The 23,531-nt window shown below is 40.6% G+C and overlaps 1 protein-coding gene across 3 annotated transcripts in view; it reads left to right on the forward strand.

Moving 5' to 3' along the window:
- The first annotated feature begins 460 nt into the window (after positions 1-460).
- The window catches only part of SLC4A7 (solute carrier family 4 member 7), a 101,521-nt gene continuing 78,450 nt past the window's right edge, over positions 461-23,531 (forward strand). For all 3 annotated transcript variants that reach the window (XM_064506148.1, XM_064506151.1, XM_064506152.1), the window contains exon 1: positions 461-756. In XM_064506148.1, coding sequence (XP_064362218.1) covers positions 709-756 — 48 coding nt within the window. In that variant the 5' untranslated portion in view covers positions 461-708. The remainder of the gene's footprint in view (positions 757-23,531) is intronic.

The following is a 23,531-nucleotide window of genomic DNA, read 5'->3' on the forward strand; positions in this document are numbered from 1 at the left end:
GGGAAATTTCAGCTTGCCTGGTTAAAGCTTGGCAAAAGTCACAAGCAACTGAGAAACGGGCGCTATGCAAGCGTCTCACTGCCGTAATCGCTGGCAGTGCTATCAGCCGTGGCTGTAGTAACGCGCTGCTGATGCCGAGTGCCGGCCGAGCGCTGCCTCCTCTCCCCACCCGCTGCCCGGGGGCGCGGCGCAGGCCGCCCCGGCCCTGCGGCAAGAGGAGCTTCACCTCGGGGCAACGCTCCGCGCTTCCGCAGCGCCGGCTCGCCCCGGGACAGCGCGGAGCGGACGAGCCCAGGCGGGGAACCCCCCCCCCCGGCGCCACCCCCGGTGGGCCGCGGCCCTCCCAACGGCCGCACCGCCCCCTGCGCCCCCTCAGCGCCTCGCGGCCGCGCCGCGCCAGGCTGCGCGGGGCGGGGCCGCGGGCACGGGGCCGCTGCGCGCCCTCCCATTGGCTGGTGGCGCCGCGGGCCGCGCGCGCGGGGAGGGGCGGGGGCGGCGGGCGCGCCGAGTTGGTCTCGGCTCAGCCCCCGGCGCGGGTAGCAGTCGGCGGCCGCCCCGTCCTGAGGGCGCTGGCGTCGCCTGCCTCCGCCAGCCAGCGCGGAGTGCCGGCGGCCACCGAACCAGCAGGCAGGAGTAGCGCCGAGCCCTGCTTCCAGCCCGCCTTTCTTCTCTGTTTCTCTCCTCTCTGTGCCTGCCGCCGCTGCCGCGATGGAAGAGGAGCGGGCGGGCGAGCAGATGAGACCGTTGCTCACCACGGTAACGCGGGGTGGCGGCGGCGGTGGGGGACACGGGGCGCGAAGAAGGGCCGGCCGCGGGGCTGCGCCCCCAGCTTTGTGCCCGGGTCGCCCCGCTCCCTCTTGGGGGGGCGCGGGGGAGGGCGCCCGCAGCATGTGGCGGGGACCCCTCTCTCTCCGTCTCCCTCGCCACCGGCGGCGGCAGGAACACGGAAGCGGCGCCGCGGGGCACCTGGGCGCCGGGGGCGCCTCGGCCCCGCGCGGGGCGGGTGGCGCGCAGGTGTGCCCGCGTGCCGGCCGCGTGCGCGCGGGATCTCCTCCCCCCCCGCGATGGCCGTTGGCCCTCTCCCGGTGACCGTTAGCCCCAACAGCCGGTGGGTGGGAGGGAGGGCGGGCGGCGGGGGTCTTTGTTCCTGCCGTCGGCTCCTCCGGCGCTCGCCTGGGGCCTGGCTGGGAGGGAGGGTGATGGGGTGTCTCCGTCCGTCGCCGCTCCCCCCTGCCCGCCTCCCCCATCCTTTGTGAGCCCTGGCAACGGCGGTGGCGGGCGGGGCGGCCGCCCCTCGCCTCGCGGTGCTGCCTGCCCCCGGGCCGCGCTCTGACGAGTTCCTGGGCGAGGGAGGAGTGCGCATACATGGCAAGCGGCGAGCTTCCCCTTGTCCTCATGTTGCAGGGCCACATAGCCAGGTCAGGTGGTGGAGGCGAGCTCCCGGCGGACTTCTCGCCGTTTAAAAAGGGGGCCGGGAGTGGGGCTGGGTGGGTGGGAATGGATAAAACTACAGTGCTTGGGTTCATTTCCTTCCAGGGCTGGCGGCTAAGTAAAGCAGACATGTGTTGCCTTACTTCCTGCACTACTGAAAAATACATGTGGTTCCACAGTTGTAATTTCCCCTCCCTTCAGATGACTCAAGGTCTGGATTTTGTTAATGAGTCTCTGTGTCCTTATTCTGATGCTCCTCTTCAAGGCCTTTTCCAAGGTGTCATACAGTGGCTTCCTTTTAATGCCTGAGGAAGAGGGATGTATACTTTTTGACATGAAGTATGCTGTGATGGACAGAGAAACAACACTGAAAGCACATTAGTTTATACCATTTTTCCATTACTCTTCCAGGAGAGACTTGAGTCACATTTGATAAAACTGGCAATCTAATGAAGTGCTTGCTTCCTGTGACATCAGTATGTTTAGTGTTTCCTTTGTTATAACAGGAGCTTTGGTAACTTAGGGACTTAAAGATCCACAAATGTTTCATCTTCCTTGGATTCTTACCATTTTTGTTATATTCTGTCTGCAGAAATTACTGTAATTGCTTATCTCCAAAGTTTTGGAAATCTACCCATTTCTCCATGGTCTTGTCTTTGCACTAAAAAGGCATATTCCTAATCCATGTTATCTTGTTCAAGATACTTTCTTGGTGAAAGCAAACTGCTTTTTAGGTTTAATTCATGCTAAAACTGCCTCGCTTCTGTGTAGGAGATGCCTCTTGTTAGCTGGCAGGAGAATTCTCCCTTTTTAGTAACTAGATACTAGGCTGCATGTAGCAAGTTGTAAAATCTTTAGGATTCAGGTGTATGGTGTTAATGTGAAAGATGCTAATGCTTACCCTCAGGTGAATCCCCATCAAAAGACCATTGTAAGCTTCATGAAAGTTGGTGTGTGTGTCCCAAGCACATCTTTGTGAGGCCCAGTAGGAGTCATTAGGATTCTCTTGTAATACAAGTTAACAGTGGGCTCTTGGGACTGCCACATAAGCTGCTATACTGTGCTGTCAGTTTAGCTGTAGGCTTTTGAACTGGGGTGCTCAGCGAGTGGTGGACTTCATCACTTGCCTTGCACGGCAATACCTGGTCAGAACCCTGCCCTTGGCACAGAAGTGTATTCAGTATGTAACTAGTTGAGACAAAGTGAAATGGTCAGAAATGTTTGAAGCAGAAGAGTATAAAGATTGGTAGGAACGCAAAAAAAAATTGCTAAGGAAAACACATGAAGTAAACAGTTTAAAGAAAAGATGGGATGCCTGCCTATCCTCTGGCAATTATGTAGCATAGCACCATTGGTTGTGTTGTGAGATTTCGTACGTAAGAGGCATGATTCTATATAGATTAAAGCGTACTAGTATAATACTACTATACTTAAGCCAAAATATGATTACTTTTGACCCTATAACTTATCTCACTTTTCTAAGTTGCATAGGCTATCCCATGCTTCTGCTACTACAGGCCATACTACTGCTAGAAGAGTTTGCTGAAATGGCTACACCTGCATAGCTTTTCAGAAATCTCTTGGTAAGATGACAGACTTTGTAAAAAGCGTGAGTGCAATCTGAGTACTTAAGTGCTGCTTAAAAACACACAAAAAAGCATGATCAAACAAATAGCTCCCCAACTTTTCCTTTCCTTTCTCCTCCGGTGTTGGTAAGGTAGATAGTTTTGTGTTTATGGAATATTAGTTAGGAATAAGCAAGTTCTGTTGCTTCTTGTACAGAGGAGCACCTCTGATCAATTTCCCCTCCTGCTAGATTTACTTTATCAAAAGTATAAAAATACAAAACAAGCCAGCTTAAAAAGTATTTTAGGTCCAGTCTTGGAGAAGAGAACCATCAAGTAATTTAAGACATCTGTATTTTGAGGAAACTGGTTGGTTGGTAGGGCTGATGTAAAAGTGTGTGTGTGGGGGGGAGCAAATGCTAGCTAGCTATAGTAGCTAACTATAGCAAATGCATGCTATAGTTACTACAATCAGAGAGAATACAACAGGAAACATACGTTACTGTGTAAGTCCATGGTTCTTTCCTACCTTACATACTGTAAGCATTTCTGCTCCCTTCTTAGGAAAGATACATAGTACAGGAAAAGATTAACAGAAGGGCAACAAGGATGGTCAAAGATACGAATTAGCTCTGGATGAAAAATGATTTGAATAGGCTAGGACCTGTCAGGCTGGTAGAGATAACTTGGAGGTGGAGGAAAGATGCATTAGGGCTCTATAACACAGTTCTGTGAAGAGAGCAGATGAAGATGGAAGAGGAGGCAAACAGTCAAATAACATGAGCTAGGAGCTGTCAATGGAAGCTGATAGGAGCTGGGTTCAGAACAAACAAAAGGAGGTGGTTCTTCACTCAGTGCAGGAATTTCACAGGTACACTTGCTAAACAACCTGTATACAGGAAGTTTGCATGGACTCAAGGAGAGGTTGGATAAGTAATCGGAAGAGAGATATATGGAGGTTAGTAAATGGATGAACAGCAGCCTCAGGGAATCTGAGCTGAAAATAGCTAGAGGTTGGAAGAGCGTAATGGAGAGGTGTTGTATGTTGTATGCTTGTTTTGTTGTTGTTCTTCCCCCAGCACCTACTTTTTTTTGATTTGTTTAAATAGGAGAGGAGTGTGTTATCATTTTGATTTCTACGCAGTGGTGAGTTTGACAATTGCAGCAATGATGTTAAAATGTTTGACACTGCGCACCTATGATCTTTGCACTAGCTTCGTATTTTTGTCATTATAGTATTCATCACTAGAGGGTGGTGGCTTTTTTTTCTTTTTTGAGTTTTGCCACTGTTGAGGAGGCACCAATAGCTTCTGTTCTGTACTCTGTGTTCTTAGGCTCTAACAGCCTAAGCACAGATTTTGAAATACCAGGTGTAGCTGAACCTTGTCTGCTGATAGTCAGCATGGTTGTAATTAAGGGAGCTCTGGCTGTGGACATCCAGGATCCTTGTGCAAGCTGCTATTCTGTTTTGTTTTTAAGCAGGGGAGTGTGAATGTGTACTTCCTGCATTTGGAGAAATCGGAGGTCAGTACACCAGAAATGCAAGAGACGAGTCTCGCCATGGAAAAGCAGTCTTCCTGATTGTGAAATCTTTTGGAGACAGGATAGATAGACCTTTAGTTTTATGTTTAAATAAGCCATCATATATTTTCCAGATATTACGCAGTCACCAAGATTTTTTTTTTTTCCTTACTGAGTGAGGTGATCTGGAGAATTCAAAACTCAGGCTTTGCCTAACCCATCTCACTAACACTGGTAAATGTAAAATAACAAGGGCACCTGGGGAATGGACATTAATTTCCAATCATGATCATTTAGGAAGTCTGTTGCAAGCAAGGATGCAATAGAAGGAATGAAAGTAAGGATTAAAACACACTGTGCGTATTTGTATCATATATTCCTGTCTGAAACCACAATAGGTTTTACTTCAGATACATTAAAGTAGTATTTGCAGCAGCTTTAAGTAGCATTTAGAAAGAACTTGAATTTCAGTTCTATCTGTAGGTATTTTTCAGGTAATATTTCCATAAGACATCTCTCTCCAAGGGAAAAAAAAAGTAGATGAAAACTTTGTTTGCTTTAGTATTTGATACTGCTTCATGTATATCATAAAGGGTTCAAAAGACTGTAGAGCTTGCAGTGTGGCTAAGTAATGGGTCTATGTTTCTTTGTCTTTTTTTAATGGAAAAATGGGTCATACTTCATGTAATGTGTTTTTTCAATTTCCTTACTTCCTATTATCTTTGTGTTTTGGGATGGGGGGTGGGTCTGGACATAGAAGAAAAGGCTGTATTTACTTGAGTGTAAGATAGTTAAAATATTACATCTGTAATGGAGGCTTTGTGATTCTTTGTGTTCTGAGGGGTCCTTTGTGCATTACGGTCTCATTTTTTAGATTTTGAAGTATAAGACTGTAGAGAGAACAGTCTTGCATCGAAAGATGGAACTACAGCATTCAGTGAGACAAATCTGTTTTTATCACTGTCCTACTACAAATGATAATAGAACTGAAAGTAGCTCTTGTTGGGGAAGAAGGGCATTCTTCCGGGCTTCTCCATCTGGCTTTACTAACCAAACCATTACAGTAACGTGGTCTGCCAGATGTCACTGAAGAGGGCATTAACGTGCCTCTACTTTTTCTAATGTGACTACATGATTAGCCAACCATTTCCCTTTTTAACAGCTGCGTGTGCCTTATGAGGTAGGGTTTAGACTTGTCTTTTCAACAGTTACTATGTTGCAAAGGCAGCTTCAGGTTTTCATGTTCGGCTTCATTTGAAGACTGTTTCAGATATAGCTCACTTCACTAACACACTTCATCACCTCAGTGGGGTCTGTCCATCTTCTTATCCTGATGCATTTAGTGCCTTGTACTCCAACTTTACAGATTTATAACAAAACTTGTGATGGCTTGGGGAATGTAGGGTAACACAAATCTGAGCCACTTGAAATAAAAATGTGTAGAACTTGATGAAAATCACCCTGAAGGTTGGAATCCTGCTGGAAATGACTGCTTACACAGTTCAGTAATTAAAAACACAAAATGCTTTTCCTTTTCAAGACAAAAACTTTCATACAACTTCATGATTGTATTTCAAAGGAGTACCAGGTATTGAGTGCCAGCTAGATTGGAATACATGATTTGAAAACCAAGCTTGGGTCTAGTTATTGCATTTCAGATAGCCTGGCAACTTTGCCAACTGCATAGTACCCCCCTTGGATAGCTGCTGAAAGAGTTCCTTTTGAAATGTGTTCTAAGTTTTGATTTGAGTACCTATGTTGTACTTCATGTGCAAGAATATGGGTAACATCTGTGCAGTAGAACAAAGTTCTACAATGCCGACTACTTCATATCTTTCAACATATCCTGGATGATTTGCTGTTTTAAAAACCAAATGCTGGAAAAACATTCTTTTCTGTGATTTCTGGCCTTTCTTTGACTTGTGTTTTTTCTGATGGCAATTCAAATGAGATGCTTCTGGAGAATATTATGCTGATACATTTAATTTTTTTTTTCATATTAACATAATGGTGTATTCTCTTTATAGCTGGACAAGGATAACTGAGGGAATATCTATACTGTGTAACTGAGCACAGTGCTGGAAGCTCTCCTCCCTGATGAGTTCATGGCATCTGACTGAACCCAGGGTCTCCAGAAGTTAAAGCAATACAGTTATAGTGGTGTGGCAGTGCCCCAGGTAAATAGCTTTGATGTGAGAGAAGTTCATTAGCTTGTTTTAGCACCTTGCTGACTTGTATCTATGATTTTTGAGAGAGAAGCTGCATTTCCATATTGTACTGTCTGGATGCTCTAAGTTTGGTTAGTGTGCGTACCTCACAGACACCTGCACCATGCAGTAGGCTGTAAGCTATGTCTTTGATCGCTTCCCAGTTAAATTACTGTAAGCTGCTATTAGCTTTATATGCTGGCAGTCTTTTTAAGTTCTTCCTCAGTTACCCATAGCTGTTGTAAACTTGACATATTACTTGAACTTTCATTAGGCTTCACTGGACAGCAAATAAAACTGTAAGATGTATTAAGTCGAGTAGTTGTTCCCTTATCTCCGTATGACTGATCTGCTTCTCTAGGTGACTTTTGACCTATTACCATGATTGTTGATTCTTGAACATTAATATTCTTTAAGTAGTATTTAAATAGAATTTTACCAGTGTTTGGTAAAATGTAGAGTATAACACTTTCCACTTTCATATGAAATGGAGAATGCCTCTAATGAATGTTGTCATACCTTTGGTTTATCATATTCTGGAACAGTAAAGTTTGGGAACACCTTAAATTATTTACCAAAATTAAGACAGATAACTAACTAATGTTTTGAAATAGTGATATGAATAATTAAATTAAGGTTTTGTAAATAAGTAGATTAAGGAAAGCCCTACAAGCATACAAATTGCTTAAGCTTGTGGATCAGTAAATGTCTGAATTGTATAACTGGTGTTTTACTTTGAGCTATGGAGTGTATGAGATTTCTGAAATCTGTGCTTGCAAAGTGCTAGATGCACACTAACACACTCCTTTTACATTTCTACCTGGAGATTTAGCTGCAAAAATGAGAATATTGATTCTTCTACAGAATGTCTTATATTGTCTACAGTCATAAAGTAGTGTGTAAACATGTATTTCTAAATTTACATTTGCACAATTAGCAGCAGCTGAAAAATACAGCAATATTATTTTTTAACAAGCATAATACTTGCATTTAAAAAGTCAGTCTTGACATCTTAGAGGCTCCATTGTGTGCTACTGAAAACAAACATCAGTTATGCTAGCATTCCAAATCCATTTTGCCAATGTATCTCAATTATGATTAAAAAGGATCAAAGGATTACCTGTTTGTGTCCGTATTAGCTTGTGCTTGGTACCCACTGGGGTACCTTGTTTCACAGGGAGTTAAAATTGTTGCAATTTACTGAATAGAGATAGTGTATTCTGTGACAAATATGAAATGTATATTTTAACCAGTAGATGGAGCCATTTTAGTTCAATACCTGTCAGCATGCGTGTTTACATACTAGTTTTTAAAAGTGTGGAGTTTTAAAGTCTGTTTGGTCACTTTGTCATTAGAATACAGTCCATAATTATTTAATCATTTCTTTGTCTACAGAGAAGACCAAACATTTTATTCTCACAATATCAATGTTAGGAGGCCATACCATTTTCATAAATGTGTGAAAAAGAGAGGGCATGCTTGTGCTTTATGGGCATTACAGTTATTTCTGTATGTTATCTAGTGTAGTAACCTGAGTGGAACTTTAGAGCCTTTGTACACCTTTTGTTGCCTATTGTAACCTTTCAGAATACTGTTCTATATTGCTGTATCTGACAGTTGAATGCTGTCTGACCAGTAAAGGTTGTGTAGCTAAAACTGAGATGACATTTTTTTTTCTTCCCCTCCTTCCTCCAGCGCCTTAACTAGAATGACTCAAAGCTATGTAATGGAATGGTTGTCCAATTTGGGTATATTGGTACAAGCTGTCTTAATCATTTCAGCAGTGTTGGACTGCTTCATATGTCTGAAACATCTCTTATTCTATGAAGTGCCATTTTAGCAGAAATATTTGCAATGCTATACGTGTTGTATCGTCTCGTATCCTCCTTCAGTGACTTTTTTTTCTAAAAGGTATCATGCATGTTTTTCTTGGTTTATGAGTCTTGTCTCTTCTGGTGAAGTAGCCAGATTCTAACTTGCTTTAGTACATAGTAATGTAGCTGATAGACTTTCCCCCTTTTTCCCTGTCTTCCAGTCCTCTGCACTGAAGACTATCTTTTTGGTTAAGCAAAGTCAACTTGAAGGAGAAGGACCTCGTTCAAAACCTCATTTTGAATTCTCTTAATATGTGGTATTTTGTGATGTCTAGATGTGCCCTCTTCCTGCCCAGGTTCCTGCTGTGAGAGATTCTAGAATTTCTGGTGACTCAGATTTTTGTGAATTTTGTGCTTCTTGTTCAATCTCATGGGAAGTTTAAATTTTCTATAAATGAGATGGAATGAATACTGACATTTTTCATAAGACGTAGTTGTGCAGAAATGCATCTAGACTTCTCTTGATGGCAGTATAGCTTAGGCTTGAACTTTTTTTAAAAAAAAGAACAACTGAAAGAGTTTCCAGTGTAAAAAACAAAAACAAACAAACAAACAAAAAAACCTTTCCAGATTGGGCATCTGTTGTCAAACACAGTTGCCCCAGTTTATTAGAATTTCTGTTACCTGCCTCCAGGCCAACTGGAAACTTCTGTGAATAAGATCCTTAAGGACAGAGGCTAAAGAGAAGGCTTAAAGACTTGTTCCCCTCCCTCCCCCCCCCCCCCACCTAAATCTGATGTACATGGGAATTCTGCTACTTGCCCTGTTACTCAACCCTCTCTGCTCCCTTGCCCTCACCCTCCCTTATACATATTTTTTTATATATATGTATGCATGTGTGTGTATATATATATCAGTATGCTATACTGCTGGGGTTTTGTGTTATTGAGGCTTGCCTTTATGGAGGAAGAATTGAAGACTCTCATCTGAAAATTTTACTGAGTGTTTCTTTCTGTCATCATTTTGTTACTAGGGGGCATGTGTGCATAAAGAGTGCATCTGTGGACAGCACATCCTGAAAAGCTGTGCTTTCCTAAAGTGTAAAATGAGGAATTCCCCCCCCCCCCTCCCCCGCTCACTGTTACATTAGGCTGACTTCTTTGTATTTTACATGACTAATGTCTACCAAATAAATGCTAGCTGTGTCTTGATCAGCACCTGTTTTGGGATCAAAAGAAAGACAACTAAATGATTGTAAATAGGTTATAGTAAGGATAATGCTATTGAGTATTCCTATTGACTTTCCTAACTCCAGCCCTGCATGCTCACATGATGTTTGTATATTCCTTTTGGGTAGCCCACCCCTGCTTCCACCTTTTATGCACTTTGTTTTTACATTTAAGCTCAGTCAGGGCTTCCCTGTTCATCTGTGCTGGCCTTCTGCTGAGCCTGCTTGACTTCCTGCATGCAGGAATGGATTCTCTTGCACTTTGAGATGGTCATGCTTGAAGATCAGGCAGCTCTTCTGGGCTTTCCCTTTACTCTCCTGGGTGGTCTTCTATGAGATTCTACCAAGAATATCCCTGAACAAGCCAAAGTCTTCTCTCCTGCAGGCCCAGGCTATAATTGTACTATTTATCCTTCTTGCTTCTCTTAGGATTAATTCTCCACAATCTCATGGTTGCTGCAGCCAAAGCTGCCTTTGACCTTCATGTCTTCAACTTTCCTTATTTGTGAGCAACAGGTCCAGTACAGAGCCTTCACTTAGTTGGCTCATCAATTACTTGCACTGAGAAATTGTCTTCAATAGACTCCAGAAATCTCTGGGACTACTTGTGCTAAGCCATACCCTAACAGCAAATATCAGGGTGGTTATTATGAGTACCAGTGCCTGCAGTCATGAAACTTCTTCCAGTTGTCTAATGGAGGCGTCATCTACTTTCTGTTCTTGACCAGGAGGTTTGTAGCAGGCACCTAGCCCAGTGTCACCCATACTGGTGTGGCCTCTGGTCCTTACCTGTAAGCTCTTGACGGGGCTTTGCTTGGAACTGATGACAAACCAATGTGTTGCAACCAGCCCTTTACATAGTTCAAAACCCATGTTTCTCACCTTCCCAGCCTGGCTTTCTGCAAGGCCCTCTATCCATCCACTGCAGCACTCCAGCCATGTGAGCTATTCCACCATGACTCTGTAACCTCTAAGGGGGTCATGGCTTCTGCAGTGGTGCATGGATTTCTAATTCCTCCAGTTGTTTCCTATGCTGTTTGTGTACAAGCACTTGAGATGAACCTCCAATCATGCTGCTTTCAAAAGGGGAGTGTGAGAGCCTTCATGTTGTCCCCCAGGCTGCTGTTCTCCTTATCTTCACTTCTTCAGAGTGTGACAGCCTTTCTCCAGCATGCCTGTCTTCACAAGGTTAGTGACCTTGGTGGCAAAAATACTTTTGTTCCACTTTGTCAGATGTATCCTTGTTCCTTAAAGAGGGTCCTGTGGGAATAGAAATCAACACTCTGCTAGCAGCTCCAGCCATGCAACCAGGTGTTGACTCTGGATGCAGCTGCTCTGACTGGAGCCTTTTTCCCTTACTGGAAGGGCTGAGAACACTACCTGGCCCCCTTTACCCTTGCCTCCAGCACTAGGTAGTCACTCTTGATTAATTCAGTAGTCCACTTTAGAAGTATTGCTGGTGCCCACACAGATAAACAGCAAAGCATAGTAGTCCATGGGCTGGACAAACCTTGGCAGTCTCTCCAAAACATCCTGGATATGGGCATCTGGCAAGCAGCACCTGTGACCTCCTGTTAGTCTTACCTGATGTTGTGTGGTGTGTTCATGCACACATCCTTGCAGTTCTTTCACCTGGCCATGCAGCATCTCAGCCAGAGCACACCTACAGCAGGTGAGGCCACCACTGTCCCTAGCCCCAGAGAGAGGAACCAGGCACTTCTGCAGTTCCAGACATGGATGGTGGCATCCTCCCCTTGGACTTCTAGGGTTTCTGTGGAACAGTTCGTGAGGAGCAGTTGCTCCAGCTGGTATTGGGTATTTTGCTTTGTGGATGTCATTGCACAGTCTTAAACAGTTTCTGGGCCCTTTGTAGCCTTGCTGTGCAAACTGCTGTAACAACTATCAGCTGCCTCCATTTGCTAAGCCCCGGGAGCTGTGCTTATGCTACTAAACTTTATCATCTAGTTCTGTTTCGTGTATAGATGTAAAACCTGCTGGTTTATGTATATGTTTTGTTCTGCCTGCTTTTTGATGGACACATTATGTTGATATTTTTTTAACAATACCAATATTGTAAACTTACTTATAATGTAATGACTGTTACTTCAGTAAGGTAGGTATCCATTGGTAATAGTCAAGTGTTTTTAGTTGGCTGATGCAGTTTCATAATTTTATGGCTTCTCAATATCAAGGGGCCAAACAGCAGAATTTCATGTCTGTGTTTTGTCAGGTAATGTATCTGTGTCAATCCCCCCCATTTATTCCTAGCTTTTCTTTTCCTGCCTCTTTGAGCTAATTGTTTGTCCATGTATGGACCTTTCTCTTTATTCTGTGAATTTTAACTTCATTTGATGAAAGACTTCATCAGCTGCTTTTGAAAATCTAAGTAGAATATATTAACTGGATCTCTCTTCCTTTACTCTCTAAACTTAGTAGACTTTGGAGTTGTGACTTCCTTCTACAAAAATCATGTTGGTTCTTTCCCAGTGTGTCAGAAAAATCAGCATGCTCACTAACTCTGTCCTCTGGAATAGTCTGCAAATTTGTTCAGTATAGAGAGTTGTGCTTGTTGGTCTGTAATATCCTGGACCACTCTCCGGTAATTTTAAAATTTGTAATTTGGCTAGACTTCTTCAATCCTATAGTTCCAAAGTAGTTTTGGGTGAAAAAAGGTTATGTTATGCACTATTTCAGTCTTGTTCCTTTAGAATTTTTGTCTGAATATAGTGATCCTAGTACTGTAAATTATCCTTGGGTTTCTTTGTCGTGTTTTTATTGTCTGTTTTTGGTTAAAAAGCTCATCTACAGGAACATCAATTTGAGATATTCTTCAGTGCATATCCCTATCCATGCTGTCTTAAGTTTCTCCATTGTGAACCCGGCTGCCAAAACTTGTTTTCTGCAGTGGTCATATCTTTTCTGAACATTCATTTTAGATTTTGATTTTATATTACCTATACAGACTCTGTAGCAGTCTGTCTTGCTGCTATGTGGTTGAAAAGATATTGCTAGTTTATTATTATTATTATTATCATCGAAGTTACATAAGTTAAATGTGTTTTGCCTGCTTATTTTATGACTACATTTAAACTATCATAGTTTATGATTGTTAGCATTTGCCTCACTTGGACATAACTCAGCTCTTGAAAGATATTTTCTTGATCCTAATAACCTGTCATACCATGTTTTTAGGTGTGTTAGTTTCCCTTTTGGTCTTTTTCGAGAGATGGTATGCATTTGCTTTGGGACTTGGATGGGATGTCTTTGAATAGTCTCCAATCTGCCTGCAAGGATTTAACTTCATAAAAGGGAACTTATTATTATTATTATTTTTAATAAGGTTATTTAAAAATAAGCTTAAAGTGCAGCTGGGATGTGTTTCTTTTATGCAAAGATGATGAATCTGTACATGATAGCAGGAAGCTGTTAGGTGGTAATGTTGTGAATTAGCTTCTCGGCACTGCTCTGGACCAAATCAAGAATAGCTTCCACTTCTGTAGGTTTTCTCACCAACTTGTGAAGTCAAAACATTGATGGCAATCTCTTCAGTTAGCATGCTAACAATAAGGTGGGATTATTAAACTACTGCTAAGATTGTTTCCTTGTTTCCATTACAATCTTTGCAATTGCTTTTTTTTTTTTTTTTTTTTTTTATTTAAACTGCTGCTTGTTTTAAGGCTAATGTTTTTGTATCATATTTTCCTTTGGCTTGTGCAGCCCTATTGTGAGGTTATACTATTATGTAAGTGCATGTTTATTTTAAGTGTAAGCATATGCATTTCTTTAACATGCCACACACATTTCCAGACAGACTTAGTGTACGAAAAAGGAAGTGAGAAGCTTCTGAGTGAAGAGCCACAGTTCGGGGTATTATTGATGGTAGATATCTTCATTTTGTATTTATGAAATAACTATAACCTACCACTCATGCATTTTAAAACTGTTTATGTAAAAACAAACAGATAGCATCTTATAATTGTTATGACTCATTTAAGGAAGTGTTAAAACTCAAGAATAACAGAGATTCTTTCCTTTTTCAGCTTGATTTTATTGAAGTTGCTGGACCTGCCTGCTTTGGGACAAATATCAAAAAAGAAATTAGAGAGGCAAATATTGTTGTATTATTTGATTGAATTACAAATACTGAGTTAGATAGTGATAGGATGGAGTTTCATGTTTCAGCTTTTGAGTAAAGTGCATTAAAAGTTATTGAACAGTTTAATTTTAGATTGTAAGTACAAACAAATTTATTAAAACTTTTCTGACTCATTGTAGGAATTCTTGAGTTTTGAAAGCTGCCAGTGTATGCCAGTCAGCTGTTGCTATATAAAAAAACTTGTAATTGTTACCTTTTTTCAAAAATGTAACCAGAATTTCTTTTCAGCATACATTTACTGTCTAGTGTACTTTGCTAATTTGACTGTGCTTGCTTTTATTATACTATATAACTGTATATGATTTGGCACATGATAAGAATAAATATTCCTCAGTCTTGCTTTATGCTTGGATATCACTAGGTAAGGCTTCAGCTGAGGCAGATCAAAAAGTCAATACAGTGAACATTTATTTTTAAACTAAAATAATACAGATTCAAGCCTCCAGAACAGGAGGCCCAAAGAAAACCCACTGAAAAACTGAGACCCAAGATAGAGAACAATATTAAACAGCTGTAGAGTGCTACCTTCATTTTATCTTGACTTAGAGAAAATGTTCTTCTGTAGACTTCTTAGTCCACTCTGAAACTATTTTGTCTGTTTCTGTCCCCACCAGACTACCTTTAAGCTGTTTGCAGCTGTTTGCCAAGTGGTTCTTAACCTTTTGTTTGACATGATTAAATGTACTTAAATCATGGATCCATTTATAGACATAAATATATTCCAATTGTGTATAATTTCTTTTGCACAATTAAAGTGTGTTTGGTAGATTGCCTACTGGTTTATAAACTATGGCTGTCCCCTTCCTTAACTATTGGTTGAGAACAAATAGTGCTAGTTTAAGGCTTTTAATTTTTGAGCACGAGTAAGTTACTTCTGCGCTGACAGAAGGCACAAATGTAAAACACAATACAGATGGAGAGCTGAAGAAATTTGATGCACCCAAGATTCTCCCACCCCCCAAATCTACCTCATGTTCTGTTTTCTATGCATGGAACTGTTTACAGATCTGACAGCTATGTTAGAAGCTACTAATCCTGATTTTCCTTGTAATTCTCTGACTGAAGGCAAGTCAAAACAAATTTTCCTATATATGTATTAAGAATAATGTGCTTATTTCGAGTACAAAAAAAAGTGAATTCCATATCTCAGTCGTAAAGGCGTAGTGAAGATGAAAAGCGACAATCTGTTGCAGGGAGAATGTTATCTGTAAATTATGGTTAGTCTCTGCTAATTGTAAACATATTCATGCATGGCTGATGAACAGTAGTTCATTAGCTGCACAGTAGTGTGCTTGTTCGTGGTTCTGTTGTTAGTGAGCAGTAGCAAGAGGGTTGAGCCATTTCTTTGCATCTAGAGGTATAATTTTGAGTGCTGAATCAGCCTGGTTTTTGGAATCCTGACTCCCTGAGATCTAGAAACTATGTAAACTGGTGTGTCGATGTTAACTAGCTGGTAAGCATTATAGATTTGATGGAACTGGGCCTGTAGTTGCCTAAAGAAAGGCAAACAAAAAAATTGTGGTGTCCATTTCTCATTGGTGATGGTGCAGACTTACTGTAACCCAGTTGGTATGTGGAATTTTAGCAACTCCTGATATAGCAAATAACTTGGAATGTGCTGCTGTTCTTACATAAGGTGAGTAATTTCTCTCTGTCACAGTCAGCAGTTTGTTATATATCATGTATTTACTATATTTGCATCATGGTAAGAGGCCAGGTGTCTAATGATTACGAAGTTCTGGATCCTGAAGGCAATGTAAAGGTGAGAAGTTGCATTTTAAAGCAGTAGACCTAAAAGGAGTTGTACTTCTTTCAGATTATATTCCATACACTTTAGGGTGTATGAGGGGTGTGCACTTACCTGCTAGTCCACCTATATCAATGATCTTCAGCTCTGTAAGTGTGTTTCATTGGGGGTGGAGGGGTAGGTCAACACTTCAAAAACTTTCCTGTGGAAGAATGCGTTTATGTACCTTTAACCTAAGCTTTTTGACAAAACGGTTATTTTTCTTTAGGTACCCTTGGAAGATATCTGTAGGGTTTGATATAACCACTGGTTAGGTGGTAAGTCTCAAGCAGCCAGGCCTGTAGTCTTGTCTGTTGCCAGAAGAGGTTGCTATAGAATCTTTTGATTCTAGACTTCTGCTGGTGCATGTTTTGGGGAAAGTTGCAAATGTCACTTCCAGGAACAGGGGGCAGCTGGAGCCAGATGATGAACTCTGTGGCAGTGAAGGCCGGGAGGCCAGGAAAGTGGGTATTCTTCAGAAATAGCTTGCAGAGGGAGATGGCAGTGTCTTCGAATAGATGTTTACGTTCATTTTAGAGAAAAGACTTCACAGGTAGCAGAGGCTAGGGAAAGATCTGGTCAATGGCAGTACAAGTGTCAGGGCTGGGAACAGTGCTGAGTGGCAGGGGGTGGAAGCTGTTGGGAGCCCAAGAGAAACACTGGTGAGTGAGGCAGTGGAACAGAGCACTTTTGGAAGCAACGGAAAGGATATCTGTGCTTGCATGTGTGTTTGTGTCAGGAAATGTAATATAAATGTATGACATGCATGAGTGTCTACTTGAGAATGCAGAAGACATGCCTCTAAGATGAGGTCATAAAAGTCACAAGCTTTTCTCTTGTGACATTTGCGTTACTGCTATTTCTTGTCAGGCTCTGAGGACCCATTGTATGTTTGTGGTGATACGTCACAGGATTGTAATTAATGTATTATGGCCACATTATGGGAGAACCTGCTTCTTGCTTCATTAGTCTTACAGTATAAATAGGCTCTTGGAGTGGGAGAAAAGAAAACTTCCTTTCCCTTCTTGAGTACTATTAAAAAAAAATCCAAATGTCATGAGTGGATACAGCATGCTATACTGCTTAGTGAGTTTTGAATGCTATGGCTTTTTATTGGTGAATGGATTGTTTATGTGTAGGTTTGTATTTGTGTAAGATGTACTAAATTTGGATGGAAGAAGGTATGAACTGTTAAAGAAAAGTAGAGTGGGCATGGCCTTAGGTTTGAGAGCTGATCTTCTGTAGAGCTTGCTGTATATCAAAATAATTTTGTTGTGCAAGCCTCATATTTCATTAATAGTTCATCAATAAACATATTCGAAATCCACTAGTATTCCTGAAGTGAGATGTAGGAAGAGAGAAGAATCTAGGAACTGCTTTCAACTTCCTCTTGCTAAAATATGAGGCATTAAACTAAGGTAATGATCAAGAAAGTAGCTGGTTCTGAGAAATAATATGGGGGAAGGGGCACTTGCCAGCTTCCTTCTGTAGGAGCCAAGGTAATTCTCAAGAATTCAGTGGGAAATTTGTGTGTAACAGCTAGGGATAGAGACGAATTTTGGGTATGCCTTGACAGTGCTCTTCTCCTCCTCTTCCCTCTTTTCTTTTTGTTTCCAACTTTGTTGTAAAGCATCTAATGCTTTTCTGTGTTAGAAGGAACTTTCCCTGCGTTTTACCCTTAACCTTACCTGTTGAGAGATGGCCTCAAAGGAATTGGATTGTCATGGAGCACTGTTCTGTGTGAGCATCGCATGTATATGCAATGATGTGCAGGAATTCTCATGGGATGTCTGCCACAGAAAATGTCTTGAGAGTGAAAAATTGGTGTGTTCTCTCCACTTAACCTCTATTTAAGTGGAGAAGGGAGAGTGCTGATGATGCTGAGATACTCCTCTGTGCATTGTCACTACTCTGTATACCTAAGCATTGAGTTTCTTCTAAGTAGTGTAATGCCAACTTTCCTTGTGTTACAGCAGAAATACCTCTCAACTTGGGCATGAATGGGTCAGCTTTAAGAGTGAAGTGCCTTCATTGTTGCTTTTGAGGAATATAAGTTTAAAGCATGGTTTCTCTTTTAACATTAGAGAGAGAGAGACCCACAGCAGCTTTCCAGTATAGTAATTCCAGATAGATACTAACAAAAACTGAGCTGTAAATGATGTACTAAATGTGAATGTATTTTTTTTTTCCACTGCAGCTTTCCCTGACTTGTATTATCTGCATTACTGAAAAGAGTGTTTCTAAACCCCTTTGGTCCCAAGAAAGCAGCTTTGTTAGGAGAAGGACTGGAAACTGAAGAACTTAAGAAAATAATCCTGTTTACCCATTGACTCTAACATGCATTACAATCTTCTCTTTGATATTTATCAGTAGTGAAGTTCTAATCTTGCCTCACTAGTGTGAACAAAAGTTTCAAAACAAGGTATATACTTTACGTTGTATCTAATAGGTCAATAATTCTATATCGATGCAAGTCATAGGAAAAAACAAAACCTAAGACTAAATTTGTGTCTTTTGGAAGTCAGACAAAGTTGAAGAGTCTAAAAGAGCTGCTGTAGTGGTAAAGCAGCGAAGCAACTGGTGCAGTTGATCATGGAATCCTTCATAGAAAGGAAGCTGCTGTTTGGTTTCCTTGGCCAATTATGTAATTTAAAATATAAGCTCATTAGATGCAAGTAGTTTGACACAAGTCTTATTAATGGGAACAATGGTTTACATCAAAGTTGTTCAGATTCTAGATGCAATGAAACAGTGCCAGAATTATTTTCTTTAAACTGAATAATTGGGTGTGGTCCTGTAACTAGCAATAAGCAAGTTTTTTTTTTTTTTTAATCACAGAAGATGCCACCCAACATACAGTTACGGTAGGACAGAGAACTTCAGAATGGAGCATAAGGCAATTTGCCTTCCCTTACAGATGAGGGCTGAGCTTCTATATGTTCCTGTAACAAACAGAGCCTGTAATTCAAGGCCTGTTCTGATGCACTTGTCAAAAAGTGGTTCCCGATGATGGAGTATAGGATGGGAGAAGTTATGTTCGTGGCTTCTTAGATCTTATGTTAGTATCATCCTGTTCTAGATAGTAATTCAGTTGATTGCTGCCCTCTTTTAGGAGCTTTCTAATGACTACACTCAAAGTTTAAACTAGCAAATTTAACAAAAAACTCCTATCCTCACCTCTCAAAAGCAAAGCTGACCATATAGTTCTGCCTATAAAGCTGTTTCTTTGATGCAGAAACTTCTGAATGCTTGTTCAATTTTATTTGAAAATGACAGAATTACACAAGATCATAAGCAGACACTTCTGGTTTTGATCTCTTTTCTGGAAAAATCTGAGAACTTGTTTTTGTTTTCTCTAAAAGGGTTTTGATAGCATTCTCTGTTTTAAAAAATTTCCAATAAAAACTACTTACATGGAGGTTTTCTTTTTTTCTGTACTATGTCTATTGCTTTTGGTTAATCTGCAGTCTTGGTGAGGAGAATTGTGATTGAAGAATTATATTTTGAGTTAATGGTTTAAATGGAATACAGAACTTCAAGGATACTCCATTTTAGCACTGTAAGCATAGGTGTTTTTCTTTTTATTTTGTGCTTTCTATTATTATGTAGTTTGACAATTGTATTAATAAATACAAGTAAAAAAGGACTTGTCAGGTTAGTTTGCAACCGCTAGAGAATATCTGAATAGTTATCTGAAATTTTTTTTTCCTGGAGAGCCTAACTATGGAATATAATACTACTTCTAAATGTCAGTAAGTACCCAGAGTTATAGAAACAGGGAATTGATTATTTAAAAAATGGAGTTTCAGGAAACCGATGAGCTCTCTCTTCCTTCACGTTTTTCCTCTATCCTTCTGGTTATAAACTGTTAGCCGGTGTCTGCTACTAGTGGCATCTTTCATCTATATGTCTGTCTATCTTTGTCTCTTAATGCAACTTAATTATTTAGAGCTTGTAGATGTGTGGGCTTGTCTCTTAAATTCAAGTTAAGACCCAGAATAGAGGTGAAGCCTGCTGACTCAGTGGCTCCAGAAGTCTGGTATTATGGTATAATTTGCCTACTGTGGACTGTGTTAATGACCATACTCTGTGTGTGCAGAGAGAGAGAGAGGTGTGTGTGCGTATACACACACATAAATATATAAAAATTTATACGAGTTGCTAAATATATTACATGTTATTGAAAATCCAGTTAGGGATTAGTCAGAAATGGAAACAATCTTCAAAACATTTCATAGTACATAAACTACTATACTTTCTGTTAGGTTGCTTTCCATTGTTTCATTTCTTAAACACTAGGTGCAAATATGCATTGCAGGCCCTCCAGTGGTTTATTGTTAAACATGTTTCTTCTAATAGTTTTGCATTTGAGTATGCATTTTCTGCTGTAGAAAAAGCTGGAAGAACCTTAAGAATAGACTGTGGTGATTGTGCTCTGTGCTATGTACAATAGCTTCCTTTCTGAGGTTATTAGAAATCCATTTTTTTTCTGCCTATTACAATGGTTGTGTGACTTTGCTTTTCATTAACAAAAAATAATGGAGTCTGGATCAGATAGCATGGACCCAACTGTGAGGTTTGTGGGTATCTCAAAACTTGCTATGTTCTCACGTGGTCACTTGTTTTGCAGGCCTCTTAAAATGTCAAAGTAATGTACTGAATACATATATGGCACCTGGAGGAGAAAAAAAATCTTTTAAAACAAGGCTTATGTGCAAGACTTATCTGGAAGTCACCGTAGATCTCCTGGGGACACTTGGTATCTTTCTCAACCTTGCTGGAGCCCAAAGTATCTGGCTGTTGTATTTCTTTATTCTTGCAGTGAATGAATGAAAATACTTCTGTCAACTTCAGGCACTCTGTAACTCTTTATTTGGATTAGTTGTGAGCATGATGGCCGTTTCATGGTCTAACATTCAATGCAAAAGTATTTCAGTGTTACAAGGCACTTGTGTGACAGAAAACTTACAGTGCCATCATTTAGGTACGCGCTCTGTTTGGGAAAGCTGAAATTTTTTGAGGAACACGTTGCCTTCTACTTGAAAGACTTGTATGAATCATGGACATCTGGCAAATGTGTCTCAATTTAGGATTAGTATTGACTGTTAATTTATGATGTAGAAGTCGTAACATAGGCAATACTCAGTATTACTAGGACTGATCAGGCTGCTGCTGTGTCCTTACATTCTAAATTAAAATAACGAGGTGTACTTTTTTCTGTTGTTTTTCTTATCTGTAAATAAAAAAACTGCTTCATCAAACAACAATATGAGATGCATTAAAAATTATGTAAGCTACAGAAACTGCACTTGGAAACACAGTTCTCTTTCACTCTGAAATGTACTCCTGTCCTTTAAAAAAAAAATTGAGTCTGAGATTTGATCTGTCCTCTTCTGTTATGGAAATTAGGCTTGTTGGCCACCATAACAGGGCCCAACCCTAGGTTCCTGCAGAAAAGTTCATAGCCAAATCAAAGCAAATTAAATAATTAATTTTTAATGACGTGCGTACCGTAATTACAGCTTGAGCTGGGTGCCTCCGAAGAGGGACCCCGAACAAAGAAATCCCTGGACAATTATACCTTCCAATCTAAGCTCTCCACCCCTCACATGGTAGTTTGGACCAATAGTAATATTTTGGTCTGGGGTCTCCTGCTCCTCATTGGGTCTCATCGCTGTCCCTAGGTAGGCTGTTTATCTTTACTGTTGCGGTTTCTGCTGACGGATGTGTCTTGATTCCTCGGGTCCTGCCCTTGTCTCTCAAGGCTCTGACAAAGAGGTGTTGTTCCAGCAATTAGCACTGCCCCAGCAGTGACAGTAGGTGTTATCTCCCAAGGTCCTGATGAAGGGGATACAATCCAGACCCTGAGATAGCTCGGACCCCCTAATTAACACTGTTTCAGCAGTGAGAGGAGGCTTTGTTTCCCAGGGTCCTGGCGCCCAAGTAGGTCTTATTTCAAAGCCTTGATATCCTCCCTCCCGGAGCGCGAAGCACAGGAGTGCACACTGCTTGCAACTCCCTTATCATTGCAGTTTGAACCAGCTCTCAGGCCCTTTTCTTACTGAACTAGGTAAAAGTTCATTATCTTATTTAAGTGCGGCCTAAGGCTTCAACAAATATAGCTACTCATGCTAAGCAAGTTTTATATAAGTTGTGTTATGCAGCTACCTCTAGACAGTTTCAGCTCAGTATTCTTTAACATCTTCAGACCATGTTTAGTCACATACTGGATTGAGTATTTAAGATAACTATTAGAAGAGCCAATAAAGTCTTGTCTTTCATATCATTAATAGTAACCTTTGCCAAGGCAGATAATATTTGTCAAGCTTTGAGGTTTTGCCACCTTCCATATCTTGCTGTATCAATCCAACTTCTAATGCAGGTTTTCTTTCAGGATTAAGATATAAGAATTAATAGCAATTACTTTCTTAAGAAATAAGCAAACAACTGTTTTGTCTACTTAGTCATTTACTGTGGTTGTCTTAGTCATTTTTGTGAGTGGTGCTTGATAGAGTTTAAGCATTACAACTTCAGTGTCCTTAAAAAAACAACAACGAAAAAAAAACCCCCAAACTTCATTCATGATTAACATAATTAACTTGGCTGTGAGTGAAAAATTGGGGTTAGTAGTAACATCAGTGATGTTACAAGTGATACAAGCGATTTGTGAAGTGGACTGCCTTCAGGTTCCCCTAGGTGTTGTGTTAAGAATGTTGTAATTCTAAACTGAACTACAGTTCGGTCCCCCTTTAATGGGAGAGCTTCCTTTGGTGCAGCTGTTCTGTCCCAATGAGAAAAGGGTGTCTTATGCTTTCTTTGATCCCATGTGAACGCAAGAAGCATTAAACAAGATTAATAGCTTTTGTAGAGAGAGTTGACCTAGTTATTAATGAGGCAAATGGAGATTTTAAAATATTATGCTTGAGTGATTCTGCTCTATAGTAATTCTTTTTAGTAATGCTTCTGTTAGTATAGATTTTGATAATCAGCAATGAAAACGGATTCAAATTTTAAAGGTAGATCTTTTGGAAACTTCAGTTTTTAAGGAGTCTGTAAACTGTTGTTAAAATCAGCTTATGAAATGTGTTGATTTTAATTACATTAATGATATTCCAACCAAAAGCTCTGAAATTGATGCAAGACCAACAAAAGCTATGATGTCTTCCTGCCCAACATATTAAATTTTATTTAAAAGTGATCCTAATCTGAATGGACTCTTTTCTCCTAAAGATGTGTCATATCACCGTTAATGATTCAGGCCCATCTGATTAAGGTAAGCATGCTATATAAGGGAGTTTGATTCTGTTTGCTTTGTACATTGACTAAGAGAATTTTACGAAGTGCTATACTGTGACACTTGTGCGACCTTGTTTACAAACGGTTGATTTTCTGTAGAGTCAGTCCTGTGAGAAAATAAGAGAATAATCACAAAGAATGTGGTGGATAGGTTAATTTCTTGGTGTGCGCTCCAACTTAATCAGAGTATTGCTGGAAAATCGCTATCTCAATATGCTTATAATCTAAGCAGATGAAACCACTATTGTTAGAAACATGGGGAGTTAAGTAGGAGGTAAGTATATTCAAATTCTTGCTATTTGAGTGTTTCTTTACATGTTGCTTTTGGCTTTAGGTGATAATGTTTAAATATTACAACTTTTAACTGTTCTTTCTCATTTCTCACATTTCATTTTTCAAATTTTTTCCTTTTGTATCAAGCTGAGGTAGGAAAAAAATCTTTTAGAGTCATGAAATGATGAAAGCTTGTTATATTGCTTTTGGTTGCTAAAATATTCTGGTGTGTATGTATCAGAAAAACAAACATT

This window comes from Dromaius novaehollandiae, chromosome 2 (assembly GCF_036370855.1).
Source record: "Dromaius novaehollandiae isolate bDroNov1 chromosome 2, bDroNov1.hap1, whole genome shotgun sequence".
Classification (NCBI taxonomy): Eukaryota; Metazoa; Chordata; class Aves; order Casuariiformes; family Dromaiidae; genus Dromaius; species Dromaius novaehollandiae.